The sequence below is a fragment of the Kryptolebias marmoratus genome, linkage group LG10 (assembly GCF_001649575.2).
Source record: "Kryptolebias marmoratus isolate JLee-2015 linkage group LG10, ASM164957v2, whole genome shotgun sequence".
Lineage (NCBI taxonomy): Eukaryota > Metazoa > Chordata > Actinopteri > Cyprinodontiformes > Rivulidae > Kryptolebias > Kryptolebias marmoratus.
Window position 1 is genome coordinate 8,969,530 of NC_051439.1, and position 15,935 is coordinate 8,985,464.

A 15,935-nucleotide genomic window follows, 5' to 3' on the forward strand; every position below is an offset into this window, starting at 1 on the left:
CCCCCCTTTCTCTTTCTCCTCACACACACAAAGGAATGACATCATTCTGTCACCAGTTGAAAATAGCATGCTTTCCATTGACATCATTCTACATCCCGTTGCCAGGAGACATGGGAGTCAACACGAGTTACTATGGCGACTGCACTTCACCTTCAAAGCGCCTGACCTTTTTGGCTGTCTGTGGTAGACGTGTGTGCGCGCGCAAAACAGACAAGGCAAACTATAGCCAGTGTGTTGTGTAACGTGAATGTTCAAGGTCCTGTTGACTCATCCGCTGCAATGTAGCGATTATTAGAGTACATTCTGGATTAAAAGAGCCGCCTCGACTATACACAAGGTAACCTGCAGCCGATCAAAGTGTCGGTGTTGGTAAAACACACTATAATTGAAACGGTGTTGAGTAAAGTAAAAGGCTTACACAAAAGCTAATTAAGTTATTTTAGCTGAGTAATGTGCAACATTTTAAACTGTCAGTCAAATCAAATGACCTACTGTCCTTCACTGTGAGATTAGATACTCAGGTAATGTGTTTATATTTCCTGAACAGCACAAACCAAGAAAGTCAAAACAACTGGAGAATTAATCAAGTGACATAGTAGATTTATTGATATATTATATATATATATATATATATATATATATATATATATATACACATATACCTTTCTTTATGGATAGTGCTTTAAACAGTGTCCACGTTTACCTGAGGACTGCGACCTCAATGAAGTCCAGCATCTGCAATTGAACAACTCAATACAACAGAAGGACAATTAATTGCATGGAAAGTGTGGCTCGTTTGAGAGTTTAAACAATTTGAGGAAACAGACACAGTACCATGTAAACTTTTACATGCAGATAATAAAACTGTTAACACAGCTGCATCACAGTGACTGGAATCAACCCTTTTTTACACTTGAACGGGAACTTGAGATTTGTATAAACTTAAGACACTTCTGTTGTGTGGCGGATTGTGACGGATTAGTCCCACAAATGGAGGCCGAAGTCGTCAGCCATGTCGAACATTGCACAGAAACTGCCATGTGTCGAGACAATTGACATTTCCTACCGGGTTAATTTGATTCGAGGTAAAAATTAAGAGCAACGTAAGGGGCAAGGTACAGTTTGAAGCGCTGCCTCCAACCGTTTTCCATTTCTGTCCTTTTTTTGGCACAACTGCAGTCTGCAGCAGCTTTCTCAGCTGTCGCTCGCTAATTGAGTTTAGCAGGCGCGCCGATGCCAGTCCTCGACAGACAGAGAGACACGGGGAGAGGTGGGCATTACCGGGTTTTTTTGGATTAGGTTGACTTCCAGGCCAGTTTTCCACTCCAAGTCTGGCTCGTCATGCCACCCGGCACATCGAGGGGTCATGTTGTCTCAACAGGACATTCTTCCACCAAAATCCTGCCTCAACAAGGCATCGCTTTATTCCCAGAAAGGACACGGAGCTCATCTGCTTTTTACAGCTATTTATTTGATTTCATGATAAAAGCTACGAGCAGCGTTGCTAGTGGCTTATGCAGCCGATCCTCCCTGACAAGAAAGACTGCATTCTGTTTGGTTACTTAGTTTTTAACTTTTTGTGTCTTTTTCCTCAACTTTGGCTTGTCTGTGCAAAATCTACTTGAGTAAATGAGACTGGGGAAGTGACAAACACAACAGGCGAAATTGTAGGACCAACTGAAAAAAATAAAATAAAAAGTAAAAACTTCTATTCTGTAGTTGAAGATATTTCGCTTTCCGTCCGGGAAGCTTTCTTAATTCAAAAACTGAAGAGTGTGGCGTTCCGAGCTTTAAACTGCATGAGATGCTCTGTTGTGTAAGCTAGACCCTAAAGACTCCCCAGTTATTTTGTTTTAAAAGATTTTTTGGGGGATTTACCATGACCTGGATGACTGAGAATCGACATGAGCACCAACTGAAAAAAAAAGCTAAATCTTCCATTTGGTATAAAAAGCTAATTGGACCTAATAAAAGGTAAACAATGATACATGTACTGCAAATTCCTGTACACTCCTTGTTAATTCCTTGGGCAATACATGACATTAGACAAGTACTCGTGCCAACAGTGCTGAATGAATAAAGCTTAGAGTCAAGTCATCAAATGTACAGATGGTCTGAATTATGGCTCGGATCCATTTCTGATATAAAACCAATGGAAACAAAGCAAACACTGAAACTCAAAAACATCGCAGTAAAACAACAAAAACTGACAGCACTGTTTCATGAAATGACCGCACGGAAGTTCGGAACAACCAATCTTAAAAATGAATCATGTAAATTGATAAAACTGTACTAAAAACAACATTTAGTAACAGCATTTGTGCAAGTAGAGAAATAAAAACATTTAGTGAAAACATCAGAGGTGATGTATTCCTTGAACCCAGCAAGGATAAGTGTACTTATTCCTTTTATTGGAAAGATAAGCTCTCCGCTGAAGCCTTGCACGCAATCAGGAAGTTACCTTGTTACTCTCTAAGATGTGACACCTGAAGTTTCTCAAAAGGACGCCCATAGCCCTCGGACTGAACACAACAGAACAAATCTACTAAGTGCCCCTGCTGGTTTTAAGTGCAAACACGTTACTCGGTCAAAACCGTTGTTCATTCCTACTGTATCTTTCCATCGAGCACCTTCTGTTTCTCACCCCCTTCTGCGCCCATGGATTTCCAGTATCGGTGGCAAGCCATCTCCAGCAGTTCCAGCCCTCCAAACAGCTTCAGCTGGGCCACGTACACGACAGCCATAACCAGGACATAGAGCCTGAAAGGGGCCCAGAGCCAAAGGCCGGTGAAACACAGAGCGATGAAGCTGCTCCAATACAGCAGCGAGGCAGCTTTGATCAGAGCCACCCGCAGCTCCGATTTACAAGGTGGCACGCGTGCGACGCCGTCCCTGTCAAAGGCTCGGGGCTGGCCTGAGTAGAAGTCCCGCAGGCGGATCTCCTTCTCAGCCCAACGCTCCTGACACCAAGACTCTAAGTCGGAGGATGAGGCGGGCAGAGACGAGACGGGATAGCGGCGGACGTGAAAGTGGATCTCACGAGGGAATTGTCCCATGATGAGGTGGCGTTCTGTCTGGGGGATGTTCTTGGGGTATGCCACTGTAATATCATGGATGGCATCCAGGTTATCACCTAGAAAAAAAGACACATAATTTTAAATGAAGGGAAACATTTTGGTTAAGACAATTTTTAAAAAAAAATATAGACAAAAAAAGCATAAAGCAGCCATGTAATGATTTGAAACTGTTAAACACCTTTCAGGATTCAAGTTCATTAGCCCCACTAATTATTCAGAGACACAACCTTGAGCTCTATACTGTCTTAGATGATCTCCACCGCCCTTACAACAAATAGGGAGAGCCAGATGAAATATCAAAAAGTACAGGATGACACCTGCCAGCGTCTGCTCCTGCACAGCTTAGCTCTATTGTGATAAAAATAGATGAAAGGGGGCACAGAAGACCTGGACAAAGACAACATGCACATCGTGTCAGTCAGCGGTGCGGAGAGGGAGGGAGGAGAATAAGCTAAACCCTATGATATCACAACACCTGCTTGGAGAGTTAGTGCCATCATCAGCAAACAGGGTGTGCGAGGACAAGACAGATGTGGTATTTAGGACCCCTGGAGGACTGCCAGAATTAGCTCATGCAGAAATGTGAGAGCCACAGGGGAGCTGTAGCGGGATGACGCAGAAGTTTAGGGCTTAAAAAAATAACAGGTATCAGCCAGAATCTATAAATGTTAGAGGAGTAACAATAGTCAACACTGTAATGGATAACTTTTCCATTGGTTTTGCTGATGGGGTTTTTCCACAATGATGACAGGGTTTGTGGCCTGCTTAATTTTATTTGGACAAACATTAGTCACCCCGAGTGCATGTGTCTGCCGTCGGACTCCAGACTAACTGTAGGAGGACTGTTATCATGTTGAATATAGACATGACATAGCTCCAGAAGTTGGTGGTGTGGATCAGCCTGACCTTTTCGTAGTCGGTCCACAATGAAGGTGAATCCGGTGGTGCGGGGATGAAGAACGTACTCCATCTTTGGCAGGTTGTTCTGTACAGCGAATACATCACTCTTTGCTCTTGTATTTTCTGCAGGGGGAAGAGCAAAATAAACCTCAGGCAACTACACTCTCATTTAAGTTTGTTTGTCTTATATTACACACTCTGGATGTGTAGCATATTTATCACTTTTAAAGTTGGACATAAACTCAGAATTTTATTTTTGTACGACTACATTTTTTAACTTCACTAGACTATTAATTTGTCATTGTTTTACAATTACCGATAAAGTTTTAAACTGCAAGCTCTCAAAGCTGTCTCGTCATTCTTATTTAATTGAAATGTTCGGCAAGCTTAGCGCTGACTCATGGAAATGTGTTAAGCTTAAATATAGCCTGAACGTGACCCTCAAGACAAAGGTCTGTATGTAAGCGTTAGGATGTTCCTAACGCAATAAGTTCCACATAACACGACAGAACATAATGTGTGCATGTCTTGGTTTCATGTGTCAAATTAAGCCTTTAGGTTTAAGATGCTTAAACACAAATATGTGGAGATGGAAGCAAACAAACACACACACAGGGAGGCAAAGGTAACATTCAAAGCCATAAACAGGCCAATTATAATGCAAACAATCTGAACACCTTAATTATGATGTGGAAATCTTGAAGAAAGAACAATGTATGGTGTTTCTCAATGTATTTAGTCACGTCTATCCACCCTGAAATTGTGTTTGCTTAAGAGTGTCACGAGCACTGGTCACGCCTTCTGGGATGGACAAGTAACAGACAGGTAAATGGTCCCAGAAATGTGTCCATTTTTGGTCTCACCAGTGAGGTCTGTGCCCTCGGGGAACAGCAACAGCTGCAGGGGCTCCCTGATGTCACAGAAGTAGTCCAGCATGTTTCCCAAATGTTTCTTGTCTGCCTCCCAGCGACGCTGAATGAAGACAAAACAGGCCACCTGCATTGCCCACCCTGCAAAGAGCAAGTCATTACACATGTAACAGATAACTCTATCTTTAACTGGCCGTGTGAGACTTCAAAACAGACCGGGCCTATATTTCTTAGACAAGAAAAAACAACTTATATTTAAACTTTACAATTTTTGTCTTTTCTTTACCATTAGCTGCTTTTGAACTTGTTTTATCAGTCCAGTTGTTCCTGACTTTATTTTAGATGAATAATTTAACACAGATCAAGTGAAAAAAAATAGTAGTTTATCAAGCAATAAGCAAGAGGTGTATCTACACATGACAACTAGCAAAGAACCAACACATATCTTCTGATTCTATGATGTTAATATCAAAGACAAAAGGGTGAAATCTGTTTTATTTCTTTGGTTTTATCAATAAATAATGCTGTAATAATACAGGCATAGAAGACCTGCATTACAGAAAAGGATCATGCTTCTCTTAGATCCAGTGTTAAGTGTTCAATTAAATCTTTTGGTCTTTAAAATAACCCTTTCAGTGATTGTTCATCCCCCTTAATAGTCTTTTTAACATGACACTATCCTTCATTTGTTCACTTTCCCTAAAACAACTTCTTACCACACACACCACTAAGTTTGTGACTAATGGCTACTTGGATATCCCTTTTTTTTTGTTCAAAAAAAATTTACTCCAGTTTGTTTGTTTATTTGGCATATCTGTTGTTGCAGTTAAAGAAATGGAAACACAATTTTGTCTTTCTGACCAACTCCTAGTAAAGTGTCGAAAGAAATCATTAAAAATCGATTCTTTGCTAAGATTTCTGGTTCATTGTTTGAGTTCAAGAGAAGTTTTTACACTTGATTGTTTCACAGTCTTGTGTTAAATGGATTGTGAAACCATTATAAAAAACATTCATCTGAAGAAAGTCAAGCACAGGGACTAAAAAGAAAAAATATAAAAGACCTTTAGACAGTCTCGAGAACTGTTGTTAAAAAAAATTCAAGCTCTTTCCAAGAACTGACGAACCAAGAGGCTAAAGACTTTTGCACAACACTGCATCTTGTTATGCAATTATATGTTTTCGGATATGCCCTGCAAAGCAGACATTGTCTTGCGCAAATGTTCGAGTGTGCGTCTGTGAGTGGAAAAGGGCAGGGCACCTGCCGTATACGCACCGAAGCCAGGGACGGCCTTGAGTCCAGCCTTGAGGCAGATCTTTTCCAGACGGAGGTAGCTGTACCTGAGCAGGCAACACCAAAGAAACATCCAGTCCAGGCGGGTGCGGTGGTTCATGATGATCACACTTCGCTCTCCGGGAATAAAGCCATCTCCTGTAATCACCACCTTCACCCCAAATACCAGCTCGAGCAACGACTAAAGACAAAAGAAGAGAGAGAGAGTGCAGGGGAAGGGTTATGAGAGTGATAATAAAAACAGAAGGATGTTTTATCAGAAACAATAACAAAAAATAAATCCAAGAATTTTTTTTAATAGAAAATAAGAGAACAAGGTGGAAAGACTGAGATTATGGCAGCAAGAAAAAACAAATCATTAGTTCTTGCAAAACCTAGTACTAAAAAGTTCAGATCTAATTAAGTAAAGAAGCATACAGAAAGTCAAAATAAAACAAATAATCTAAAAACAGAAGCTAATTAAAGTTAGTGTACGTACCACAGGCAGGGTGAGCCAGGTAGCAACAATTCGATCAGTGATCCAGCGGTACCAAGCAGGCGACAACAGCAAGAGCGGCAAAACTGGACCCAGCATGAAGATACTCCCGAAGAAACTACCCAAAAATAGTGTTATGACAAAGTACAGGCCTCGCACCGACACAGCCATCTGGAAGAGAGCAAACAAAGTTAGCTCCAGAAGAAATCAAAGTTAGCTAAATGCATTTTTTTTTAAAGGTATGTAAACACAGAATGAGGACAAAAACAGAGATATAATACCAGCACAAAGTCATTCAGAGGAAATGGACAGGTACCGTTCATGGAATTTGTTTTCCTGGCTTGAATAGCCACAATAAAAACAGGCTGGAAAAAAACCACCATCAGCGACATGCAACTAATGAGATTACTGACATATTTATCTCTAAAGACTCCTGTTCTACTTTTCCTTTGACATATTTTCCCCACAAACAGTGGAAAAACCAGGACAGGCATTCCAAGCATGGAATGTAAATATGGGAACCTTTCTGATGGTGGGTGATAAGCTGTGGGTGAATCAGGACAAAAATCAAGTTTGACTGCGGCCTTACAGAACGTGTTCACTGGGTGAGCAAGATAAATGTAGCTCTCCGAATGTGATACAGTGTTGGGGTTTTACCCAACGACGCACTCAAATCTTGTCAATATTATGAAGCGTTAGCAGAAAATGTAAAAAAAAAAAACATGCCTTGTTAAAATGACAACTTTAATTGGCAAAATATTTGTTTTCCCATTAATAATATTACTATAGACTGATAGTTAACCTTTTATTACGTAACATATTTGGACAATAAAAACAATGTATATAAGGAACTAAATAAAAGGCAGAAGTTTTTTCATTTTAACCTTGTTTTTTTTTTTTTTTAAAGGCTCTACTATGTCATCCATTTTTTACATTTCTAACTAACTGGTTTATAATAAAAGAGCAAACTGAGGCAATTAGTCACACCACTCTCAAAAATATGTTAATTAAACATTAAATTAGTACGCTGAATGCTAATTAACTTCTAAGCTGCATAAATACTCATGATGGCTGCATCCCTGAGGGAAGTGAGCTGAAGTTTAAAACCAAATAACAGGACCTTCGTTTGTCTGTGATGTAACTAAAGAGTTAAAATGACTCATCTAAAGATGCCAGAGGGATTCCAGTATCATTTCAGTGATGCTGGCAGGGATGATCAACTTCTATAGCCAACCTACAACCATCCCAATACCCCCTACAGTTCTTCAATAACGGCACATTAAAGGAGGTTCAGTTTGCTTGAATGCTAACCATCATTTGTGTTACAGAGCAGTTTTTACTGTATTCAAATAGGGACAAAGTGAGCAAAGATTTCCTGAAACAGGTGTTACTAATGTGGGACAAAATGTGACATATTTACCATCTGGTCAAAGGGAACTCCAACTGAAGGAAACAAAGCCTTTATACAGCCTGCTCTTGGGTTTATTATTTGTTCCATAAGCCAGAGTTTACCTTACCTGGTAAGACATTTTCATAACTTTGAATTGATGTATGTTTGCATGTCGTAACAAAATACTGAGTCAGAAGGTAAAAAAAAAAAAAAGCTGTTTGAGTTGTGTAGGCTGCATCTGACAAATTAAAGAGCATGCATTAGAGGCAGAGCAACATGCAAACCTTCACTGACAAATGGTTTGATGATCCTATATTTACCAATGAAACAAACTAAGTACCAGAAAGTCCCTGCAGATAAAACTTTGCAGAACATTAAAGTAATTAGGCACTTGCTTTGCTGACGCATGAAGTATGAAGTGATGCAATAGGGAGCTTTATCATCCCCCACCCCCCAGCAGGTGTTTTCCTCTCATCTCTGAACTTCAGCTCACACCTATCCACCACAATTAATCTTTTAATTGTACAAACCTTTGGTTCAAGCAACTCGCTCATCAACTGGCCCCTGCTGACTACTACATGACGCAGTGATTCTCATGGCAGCGACCACAGCGGCTCAGCGTGCATTGCAAGACTGTTTGTGTAAATGATTATGCAGGCGATGAGGGTTTAAGGGTTTAAGCTTAACCATGGAAAATATGAGGCATGACAGGTGAGAATAACAGGCTTGCTCAGCAGAATCACTCCATTATGGCTTGGTTTCCTGCACATGAAAAAATAAATAACTAATACAACACAGGATGGATGATGTCACCAAGAGATGGGTCAATTCAGAGACCAGCATTCAAAATGATACACCTACAGTCAGGGAAGCGAAAAATGAGGTAAACAATGAAATCTAAAACATTCAATAAATGTGTTTTTTTCCCCTTCTGCAATACACTTGGCATCCACAGAAACATTTGCACTCCCCCAAACACAGCTCCACGCACAGTTCACAATGTACTCCACACAATCCACGTCTGGATTCTCTGGCAGTCATTTTGCATTCCTAACTTCAAGCTCAGACCAGACATCTCAACAAAGTAAAGAGGTCAAGCATGTCTCAGCTAAAGAATGAGCTTAAGTGGTGAGCATGTGCGCGCGAGTGGGGCGAGGTCTACAGTGCTTTGCTACACTACAAGTTTAACACAACATGTCCCAGTGTCTAATTTCTATAACTTTAAACAGGAGATATTTTGTTGTCTTGCAGGAAATGCACAACTGTTTTGGTTCCTTGTCATGCTTTGCTGGAGCACTAATTTTAGGTTTTTTTTCCCAACCTGTGCTTTTCTTGTTACAAAACATCTAAAAGGGTCCATACTGACTGCTTCAGGGACCTTTTTCTATGTAACATCACATGAACAACCGAACCCACATCAGGAAACGCAGAGCAAAGCATCGTCAAACTCATTTAATAAGTACTAATAAATGCCTGATGTATTATTCTTTTCAACTGAGTCACACTCCAACGGAAGAAACATAAAATGAGAATGAAAAATCAAATAAACAGAGACTTTACAAGGGTCATCAAGGTGTGAAACTGGCTACATGTGCGGCAACACTCTTAAATTTATCCCCCAAATTTGAGTTGCTTATAAGATATTTTGTTCATATTCCCCATTTGTGTGTTACAGATGTCACTGAGCAATAAATTAGACCCTCTTTACATCACTAAGTCAAACAAAACATTACACCCACACAGAATCTCACAAATCACATTATTAGATACGTTTTCTTCCCTCACTCTAAAGGTCTGTCTTCTTTTTAACCAAGGCTATCGTTTTCTGCTGCAGCTGGTGTTGACAGATTCTGAAAGCAAACCGTCTTTGTGAAATAAAACCCAAAGTTTTTTTTCATAATAAGCAAACATAGTAATTATGGAGCAGAAGGAGCTACAAAATGAGTGACAGGATGCCTAAAAACTTCAGTAAGGATGTAATGGTATAATTAAGGTGCACACATGCCTATAATGTAACTAAGATCAACACACTACTGAATATGAATATGATCCAGTCCAGGTTAGGATGACAAGACATTATCTTCTTCATGGTCTTCTGATTAAGGCCTTAAGGGTATTATTATGTTATCAAATGTAGCTGGTGAGGCAAAAACATCTATTGCCTGGACTCAGGTTCAACTTCTGATGCTGTTTTCTTGGTAAGTGACAGAACAGAAGAAGAGGTAAGTGATAACAGAGAAGTAACAAGATAATAGAAACCAAAACAGAAGCAATCGCATTGATCTTTTATTTTGTTTGTTTCATCTCCAGCACCATGAACAAAAATTTGATGCACAGATTAGTACGGTTTGTACAATAACAACAAATATATGTGTTATCAAAACTATGCATTTTCCATAATCCATGGGTGGGGTGGGGCAATCAGGAAAATCACAAATGCGAGGTTAGGCAAAGCTAAACTTTAATTTATGAGCTTTGTTCTTTCTCATATAAATCATTCCTCTACTTACTATTGCATCACAAAGTACTGAATTATAATGTTTTATGCAAATAAGAAAGAGTGAGCCCTACGTTAATGAACAACTATTAAGGTAGTCTACACTTTAAATGATATATGAAGAGATAAGCGAACATATTTAAAAGAATCTGTGATATCTTATTAGTAAAACTTTGAAATTTGATGTGTTTGACTGCAGCAATGTCAAATTCAAGCTAGCACGAGCAGCAATGCTAACAGAAAACATAAACACAAGCGTCAAAACTAGCTCAAGTTAGCAAGCAGTGGCTACAGGTACAACTTACTTTCGGACAAAGATACACCCACCTTTGTGTTTTTCCTGCGCAGCCACAGCTAGATTCAGAAGTTCTAGTCACGTTAGACCCAATAAGTCCAAAAACTTGGTTGCGACATAGTGGCAAGCCCGCTAGCAGCTTGCTAGCATCAGCTAACATGCAAAGCTCATTGGCAGCAGCCTCACTGGGAGCTTAGCGTCGCTGCTTGCTGACGTAGCTTCGCACCTAATTGGCTTTTTCCTGAGGTAGTAGCTTTTCTAGCCACCAAGCTAAGATACGGCACGGCATTTAGGCGCAGAGAATTCGCAGCAGTGTTTTTTTTTTTTTTCCACTGAACCTCGTCCTCTCAACTTGTTACCTCTTCTCACCTGTCCTTACACCCACACGTCGACAGGGGGCGCTGCTTGAGCGAGCTTGTCATACAGAGTTCAGTGACAGACATACAGTAAACCACAGGCACAGCTTGTGGAGCACAAATCCCTCACTCTGAATAGATTTCATACGCTGATAGTGAGCGCGAGTGTTATATTTTTTAGAAGCAGTCGAAGTTTGCTGCACATATAAAGTCTTCAGTAGTGCAAAAGAGGAGGGTTAGACATGGAAGCGGTGCAGGTATTTCATGCACAAGTGATAGAGGAACTATGGCACTGATATTTTGCCTATTCAAAATGATCCATACCTCAATGTAAAATACTCCACAATTAAATATTTATGCAGCAAAATAAATCTAGCTGAAATAAAGTGACTAAGCATAAACATCTTAAAAATTCTGGCTCCGTGTGTGTAAGATAAACATATTTGGACTGTATTTTAGTTGCATTCAGGTAAATTGTTGCAGAGATGGAGTGATGGCTTTTAGCTGGGCACAAAGCAATGTAAATGTGTGTATCTATGTTAAATGTCATAGTTTATGTAAAAACAAGCACTGTGTACCCATCTTTATATTTTGACTTTTTTAAATTCAAGAAATCATGGACAAAACAAAAATCGCAGAAGATGAAAATCACTCGCATTCACAAAAGAGAGAAAAGAGGCCTCATGGGGACACTTATCTTTCCGAGGCCATGTGAGAGAGGGGGGAAAAATCTCTGACACTCATTCATCAAGCTAACTAAACAAAACACTGCGCTTTTAATTATTAAGATATGAGTGAGGCAAATCTATAAAAATACACAGAGAAGTTTATCAAAACATTAATCATTCCCGCCTATTGGTCAAAATGTTTAAAGAGTAAACAAGCTGTGGATTATGCATTGTTTAAGAGGTTTATTTTAGGAAGTTTAACCTTTGAAATGACCCGAATGTCTTTAAATGTTGAAATCACTAAAATAAGCATCCACTGGAAAGATATGTCTACCTCTGTAGCTAATTTTGTGCACACTGATCTGTTTTCCATGGCTTGAGAGGGTTTTTTTTTTCATGCTACGGTGTTTCTCACAAAGAACTTACTGTGAGTTATTCATCCAATCTCATTCATCACGGTCCTGATAATACACTTCTTGACTTGAGTCCTTCAACATAGCCTTTTAAAGCATTGTAAATCCAAGCATGTGCCGTTTGTTTCTTTTACCCTCAGTTATGAGGTGGTCTTCCGCCACAAATTACCTCAGCATTCAGTGATGTGTGTGCACACACTGGTCAATGTGTTGAAGTGTGTCTGAGAGTGAACTCGAGCTCTGCCGTGTGGACGTGATTGCGTGTGTGCACATGGTGAGTGAGTGAGTGAAGCTGAGACGGACTGACAGACAGGGTAGAAAAGAGAGTGCACTTAATCAAACTGGAGACTTTTCCATGACCTACTCTCCATGGCATGCACTCTATCTGAGAGACTGAGCGAACTGTATAGCTTTATCGGTATAAACTTCTCAAGGGTCAATGCCTCACTTGAGAGAGGAACGGAAAAAAAATAACGTTGCTTTGTAACAAACCTCGCTTCTTTTTTTTTTTTTCCAGTTTGCTGCCAGCCCACCTTCAAAAGAGCGGCGCATCCACAAAGTTAATGGCCACTGTCCGAGATGATTAAACAAAAGCAATGTGATCAGGTGCTCTTAAACCCACCGACTCCAGGGCATTCCAAGTATTAAAGCTCAGTGGCAAAAATAGGAGTTTAATCCAACAAAAGCAAAATGCACACATTTGTCTCAGATTAAAGGAGACGTGGGAGGTAAGCCAAGTTAAGGGGATAGTCTGGTCCTTTTGGGAATGTTCTGTGAAATAGTTCGTACCTTATCAGCCGTGACATACTGTAAGTCATGGAGCATGAAATATGGAGAAAAGGGCAGAAGTCTTCAAGCCAAACAAGGACCTTTTTTTTTTGTTTGTTTATTTTTCATGCTTGTAAAACAATTTTTTCTGGAGAACATCAATCCGGTGTGAAATGACACTGCAGTTGCTAATACTGAACAGTTACATTTTATGCATGACACCGTTGGTTGTTGTTGCCGATTTGTGTTTAACCAGATTGACCAGTTAGTTAGCAGCTGGTTCAACTGAGGCCAAGACCGAAGTGGACTGCTGCCTTTTTAAAACAATCCTAACCTAAAACATTTCATTGTGGTTCAAACAAACATGATTTTATAATACATGTACATTATAAGGTTAATCCAGCAAAAAAATGTGATGATATTCCAGCTGGATATGCCCCAGACTGCACCAGAAGTGCTACAGCTAGCTGCAGCTGCTGCTATCTGTGCTTGTATTTAATAACAGAATTCTGGATGAGTAATCATGTGATTTAAGATGTCTTAAAATGCCAACAATCCAGTTTGATCTTTGCCCCACTTGGACTAGCCGTTACATGTGCATCCAGTAGGAATTGAACCCAGTTTCTCCAAACTGAGGGTGCTATCTACATCAGGTAAGATTTTAGTTATGACTTTTCCACAGGGCCCCACTTCAAAAGACCTCAACTTTTATTTATGTTGCACATAGCATTCCACTTACATAACTGCGGGGGAGAGACAGAGAAACTCTTGTCTTTTGCACGGTATTTTGTTTATTTAAAATGGAGTCTATTCTTGGAGCTTTTATGAATTTTGCTAGGATTTTTTTTTTTCTTACATTCTTGCCTCCAATAACATTGGTGCTATTTTTAGTGGTTGTAAAAGGAGACGCGGAACGTTCAAACCTTAAAACCTGAATCCTCTCCGTTTGTCTCGTCACGTCTCAGCTTTGCACCTGTAACAACACATGCATGCATGTCAGCACAACTCCAGCTTCGAATCTTAATGTCTGTGTGTTTATCCATATCCGTGTCCCCTGGTCCCTCCTCTCTCCTTTCTTGTTTTTTTTCCACCCTGGTCTCTAGACAATAAAGATTAAAGTGGTGGTGGTGGTGGTGGGGGGTCACAAGTTGTCTATTTATACCAACAACAGCGTATGGAAGAGTAGCAGCATGTCGCTTTGCACAGTAACACGCAAGGATACGGGACAAAGCAAATGCATGCATTTTTTGGTTATGATTCATTTCTCTAGATATGCTTTGGCTATCTTTTGTGTGATGTAGAGGACGCAATCTGTTCAGTGTGCATTACTTTAATTTCCTGTAAAGCTGCAGTGGGTAAAATTTAAATTTCTTTATTCAGGTTGCTGCTCTGCCTGTAATCAGCTTGTGGTTTGTTGTGTCATTTGGAAAGTACATTGGTTAAGTTTTACTATAACATCATGGCATGGGTTGACAAGTTACACTTTTACTATGGTTGCATGTTACCTCATCAGCCTTGTTTAACTAGACTAACTTTCTGGCCTATAATTTAGGTTAATTAAAGTAATCATACTCTTCCTCTTGAACATCCCTTTTTTTACCCCCTCTGACTTCTTCCTTCTTCCCCTTTTTCTTGCATCTCTCTGAGGAAATTTTATTCTGGCTCTTTTCTCATTGACGGTGCCAGATACACGTCTTTACTTGGTTGGCCATCTCCAAACAGGTTAAAAATAACTATCAAAGTTTTTTTTTTACTTCATGTCCTGAGAGCTCCGCTTTCTTCTCACACTTGAGGAACCATGGGAAAAGAATCTTTCCCTTACGCACATGGCACTCATAATAACAAACAGGGTTATACATAAAACATCCAAGCTCGTGCGTCTGTTTTGCGAGCCTAGCTCAAATGCACGGCTGGACGTGAACATGCAGAATCAAACCCCTTGCACTCTAGGATTACAAGCGCTAACATAGTAAGGTTAGAAGACTGAGCAGTGTTTTCACTGAAACTTACCCTGCACTGTGGGAATGCAGAGGACTTCTCTACGGCTGTGTAAGTGTGGGAATTTTGCTGAAACAACAAACTTGGATAGAGGTTTGAAGTGCAGCAGGAACACAACCACGTTTGGAAAAAGAAGTGAAACGTGACGAGGAACATTCTCTCCTCATGACACTCAAAAATGGGTCGTCTTTCAGAAAATCAGAGAGTTGCCATGGGTTCAGGTGAAACGGTGTTAATGTGGAGTGTAGCCGGGAGTCGGGGAGAATTCGGGGGGTGGTGGGTCAGACACCGCTGACACTCTCGGATCAGCAATGGGATTGTTTCCACTGGAAAGAATTCCAAGAATGAGCCAGAAGAGCTATCAGTGACTTCCCTCAGAGGACAACAGTTTTATTACACAGCCAGCCACAGACACGTTCTCTCACACTTTTAAAGATACTGCAACTCATGCTGACAATGGTGTGCGAGACACTCGCTGTCACCCTGTGTCACCATGTGCTCAGTGACTTACTCAACTTACCATTTAGGAAAAACCAGCTGGTGACAGCTCTGACCATCAATGGGATCACTGACAAGATTTAAAGAGATTACTCCTAGGAAAATTTAACAGCAGTTTAAAAAAAATCATTTCTATATTATAACAAGCATTTAAAATCAAAGTCAGGGATATTAGAATTTATTTTCCATTCCTTTAGGGTTACTAACACTGTTATCTGTTTATCATAAAGAGAAGCCATCCTCTGGTTAGTCAACTGATTGCTTTTTGCAGAAATTAAATATCTGTAAATTTTAAAAGATGGACATTTGAACAGAGTCTGCGACACAAACAATTGTTCTCTCAAACAAGATATTAATCTGATTTTATTTTAGATATCCCATTGCTTTTGTTTTTTTTTTTTTAAACATAATGCAATAAGTTTTTGGTGCCTTAAAGATGT

At 39.9% G+C, this 15,935-nt stretch overlaps 1 protein-coding gene across 1 annotated transcript; it reads right to left on the bottom strand.

Annotated features, from left to right (window-relative positions):
• Positions 1-1,470: 1,470 nt before the first annotated feature.
• Positions 1,471-11,150, bottom strand: lclat1 (lysocardiolipin acyltransferase 1). Its single transcript, XM_017418955.3, has 6 exons — positions 10,827-11,150; positions 6,616-6,783; positions 6,120-6,318; positions 4,841-4,987; positions 3,984-4,100; positions 1,471-3,133 (listed from the first exon to the last, which is right to left on the bottom strand). The coding sequence occupies exons 2-6, from the start codon at positions 6,781-6,783 to the stop codon at positions 2,607-2,609; spliced, it is 1,158 nt and encodes a 385-aa protein (XP_017274444.1). The 5' UTR covers positions 10,827-11,150; the 3' UTR covers positions 1,471-2,606.
• Positions 11,151-15,935: the final 4,785 nt, after the last annotated feature.

Bases quoted from the DNA above. Each gene is read 5' to 3' on its own strand.
- lclat1 (XM_017418955.3), bottom strand. From the start codon at position 6,783: ATGGCTGTGTCGGTGCGAGGCCTGTACTTTGTCATAACACTATTTTTG. The intron at 6,319-6,615 runs GTACGTACACTA...TTTTGTCTTTAG, and splicing joins CCTGGCTCACCCTGCCTGTG to TCGTTGCTCGAGCTGGTATT. The intron at 3,134-3,983 runs GTCAGGCTGATC...CTTTTTTTCTAG, and splicing joins TGTGGACCGACTACGAAAAG to GTGATAACCTGGATGCCATC.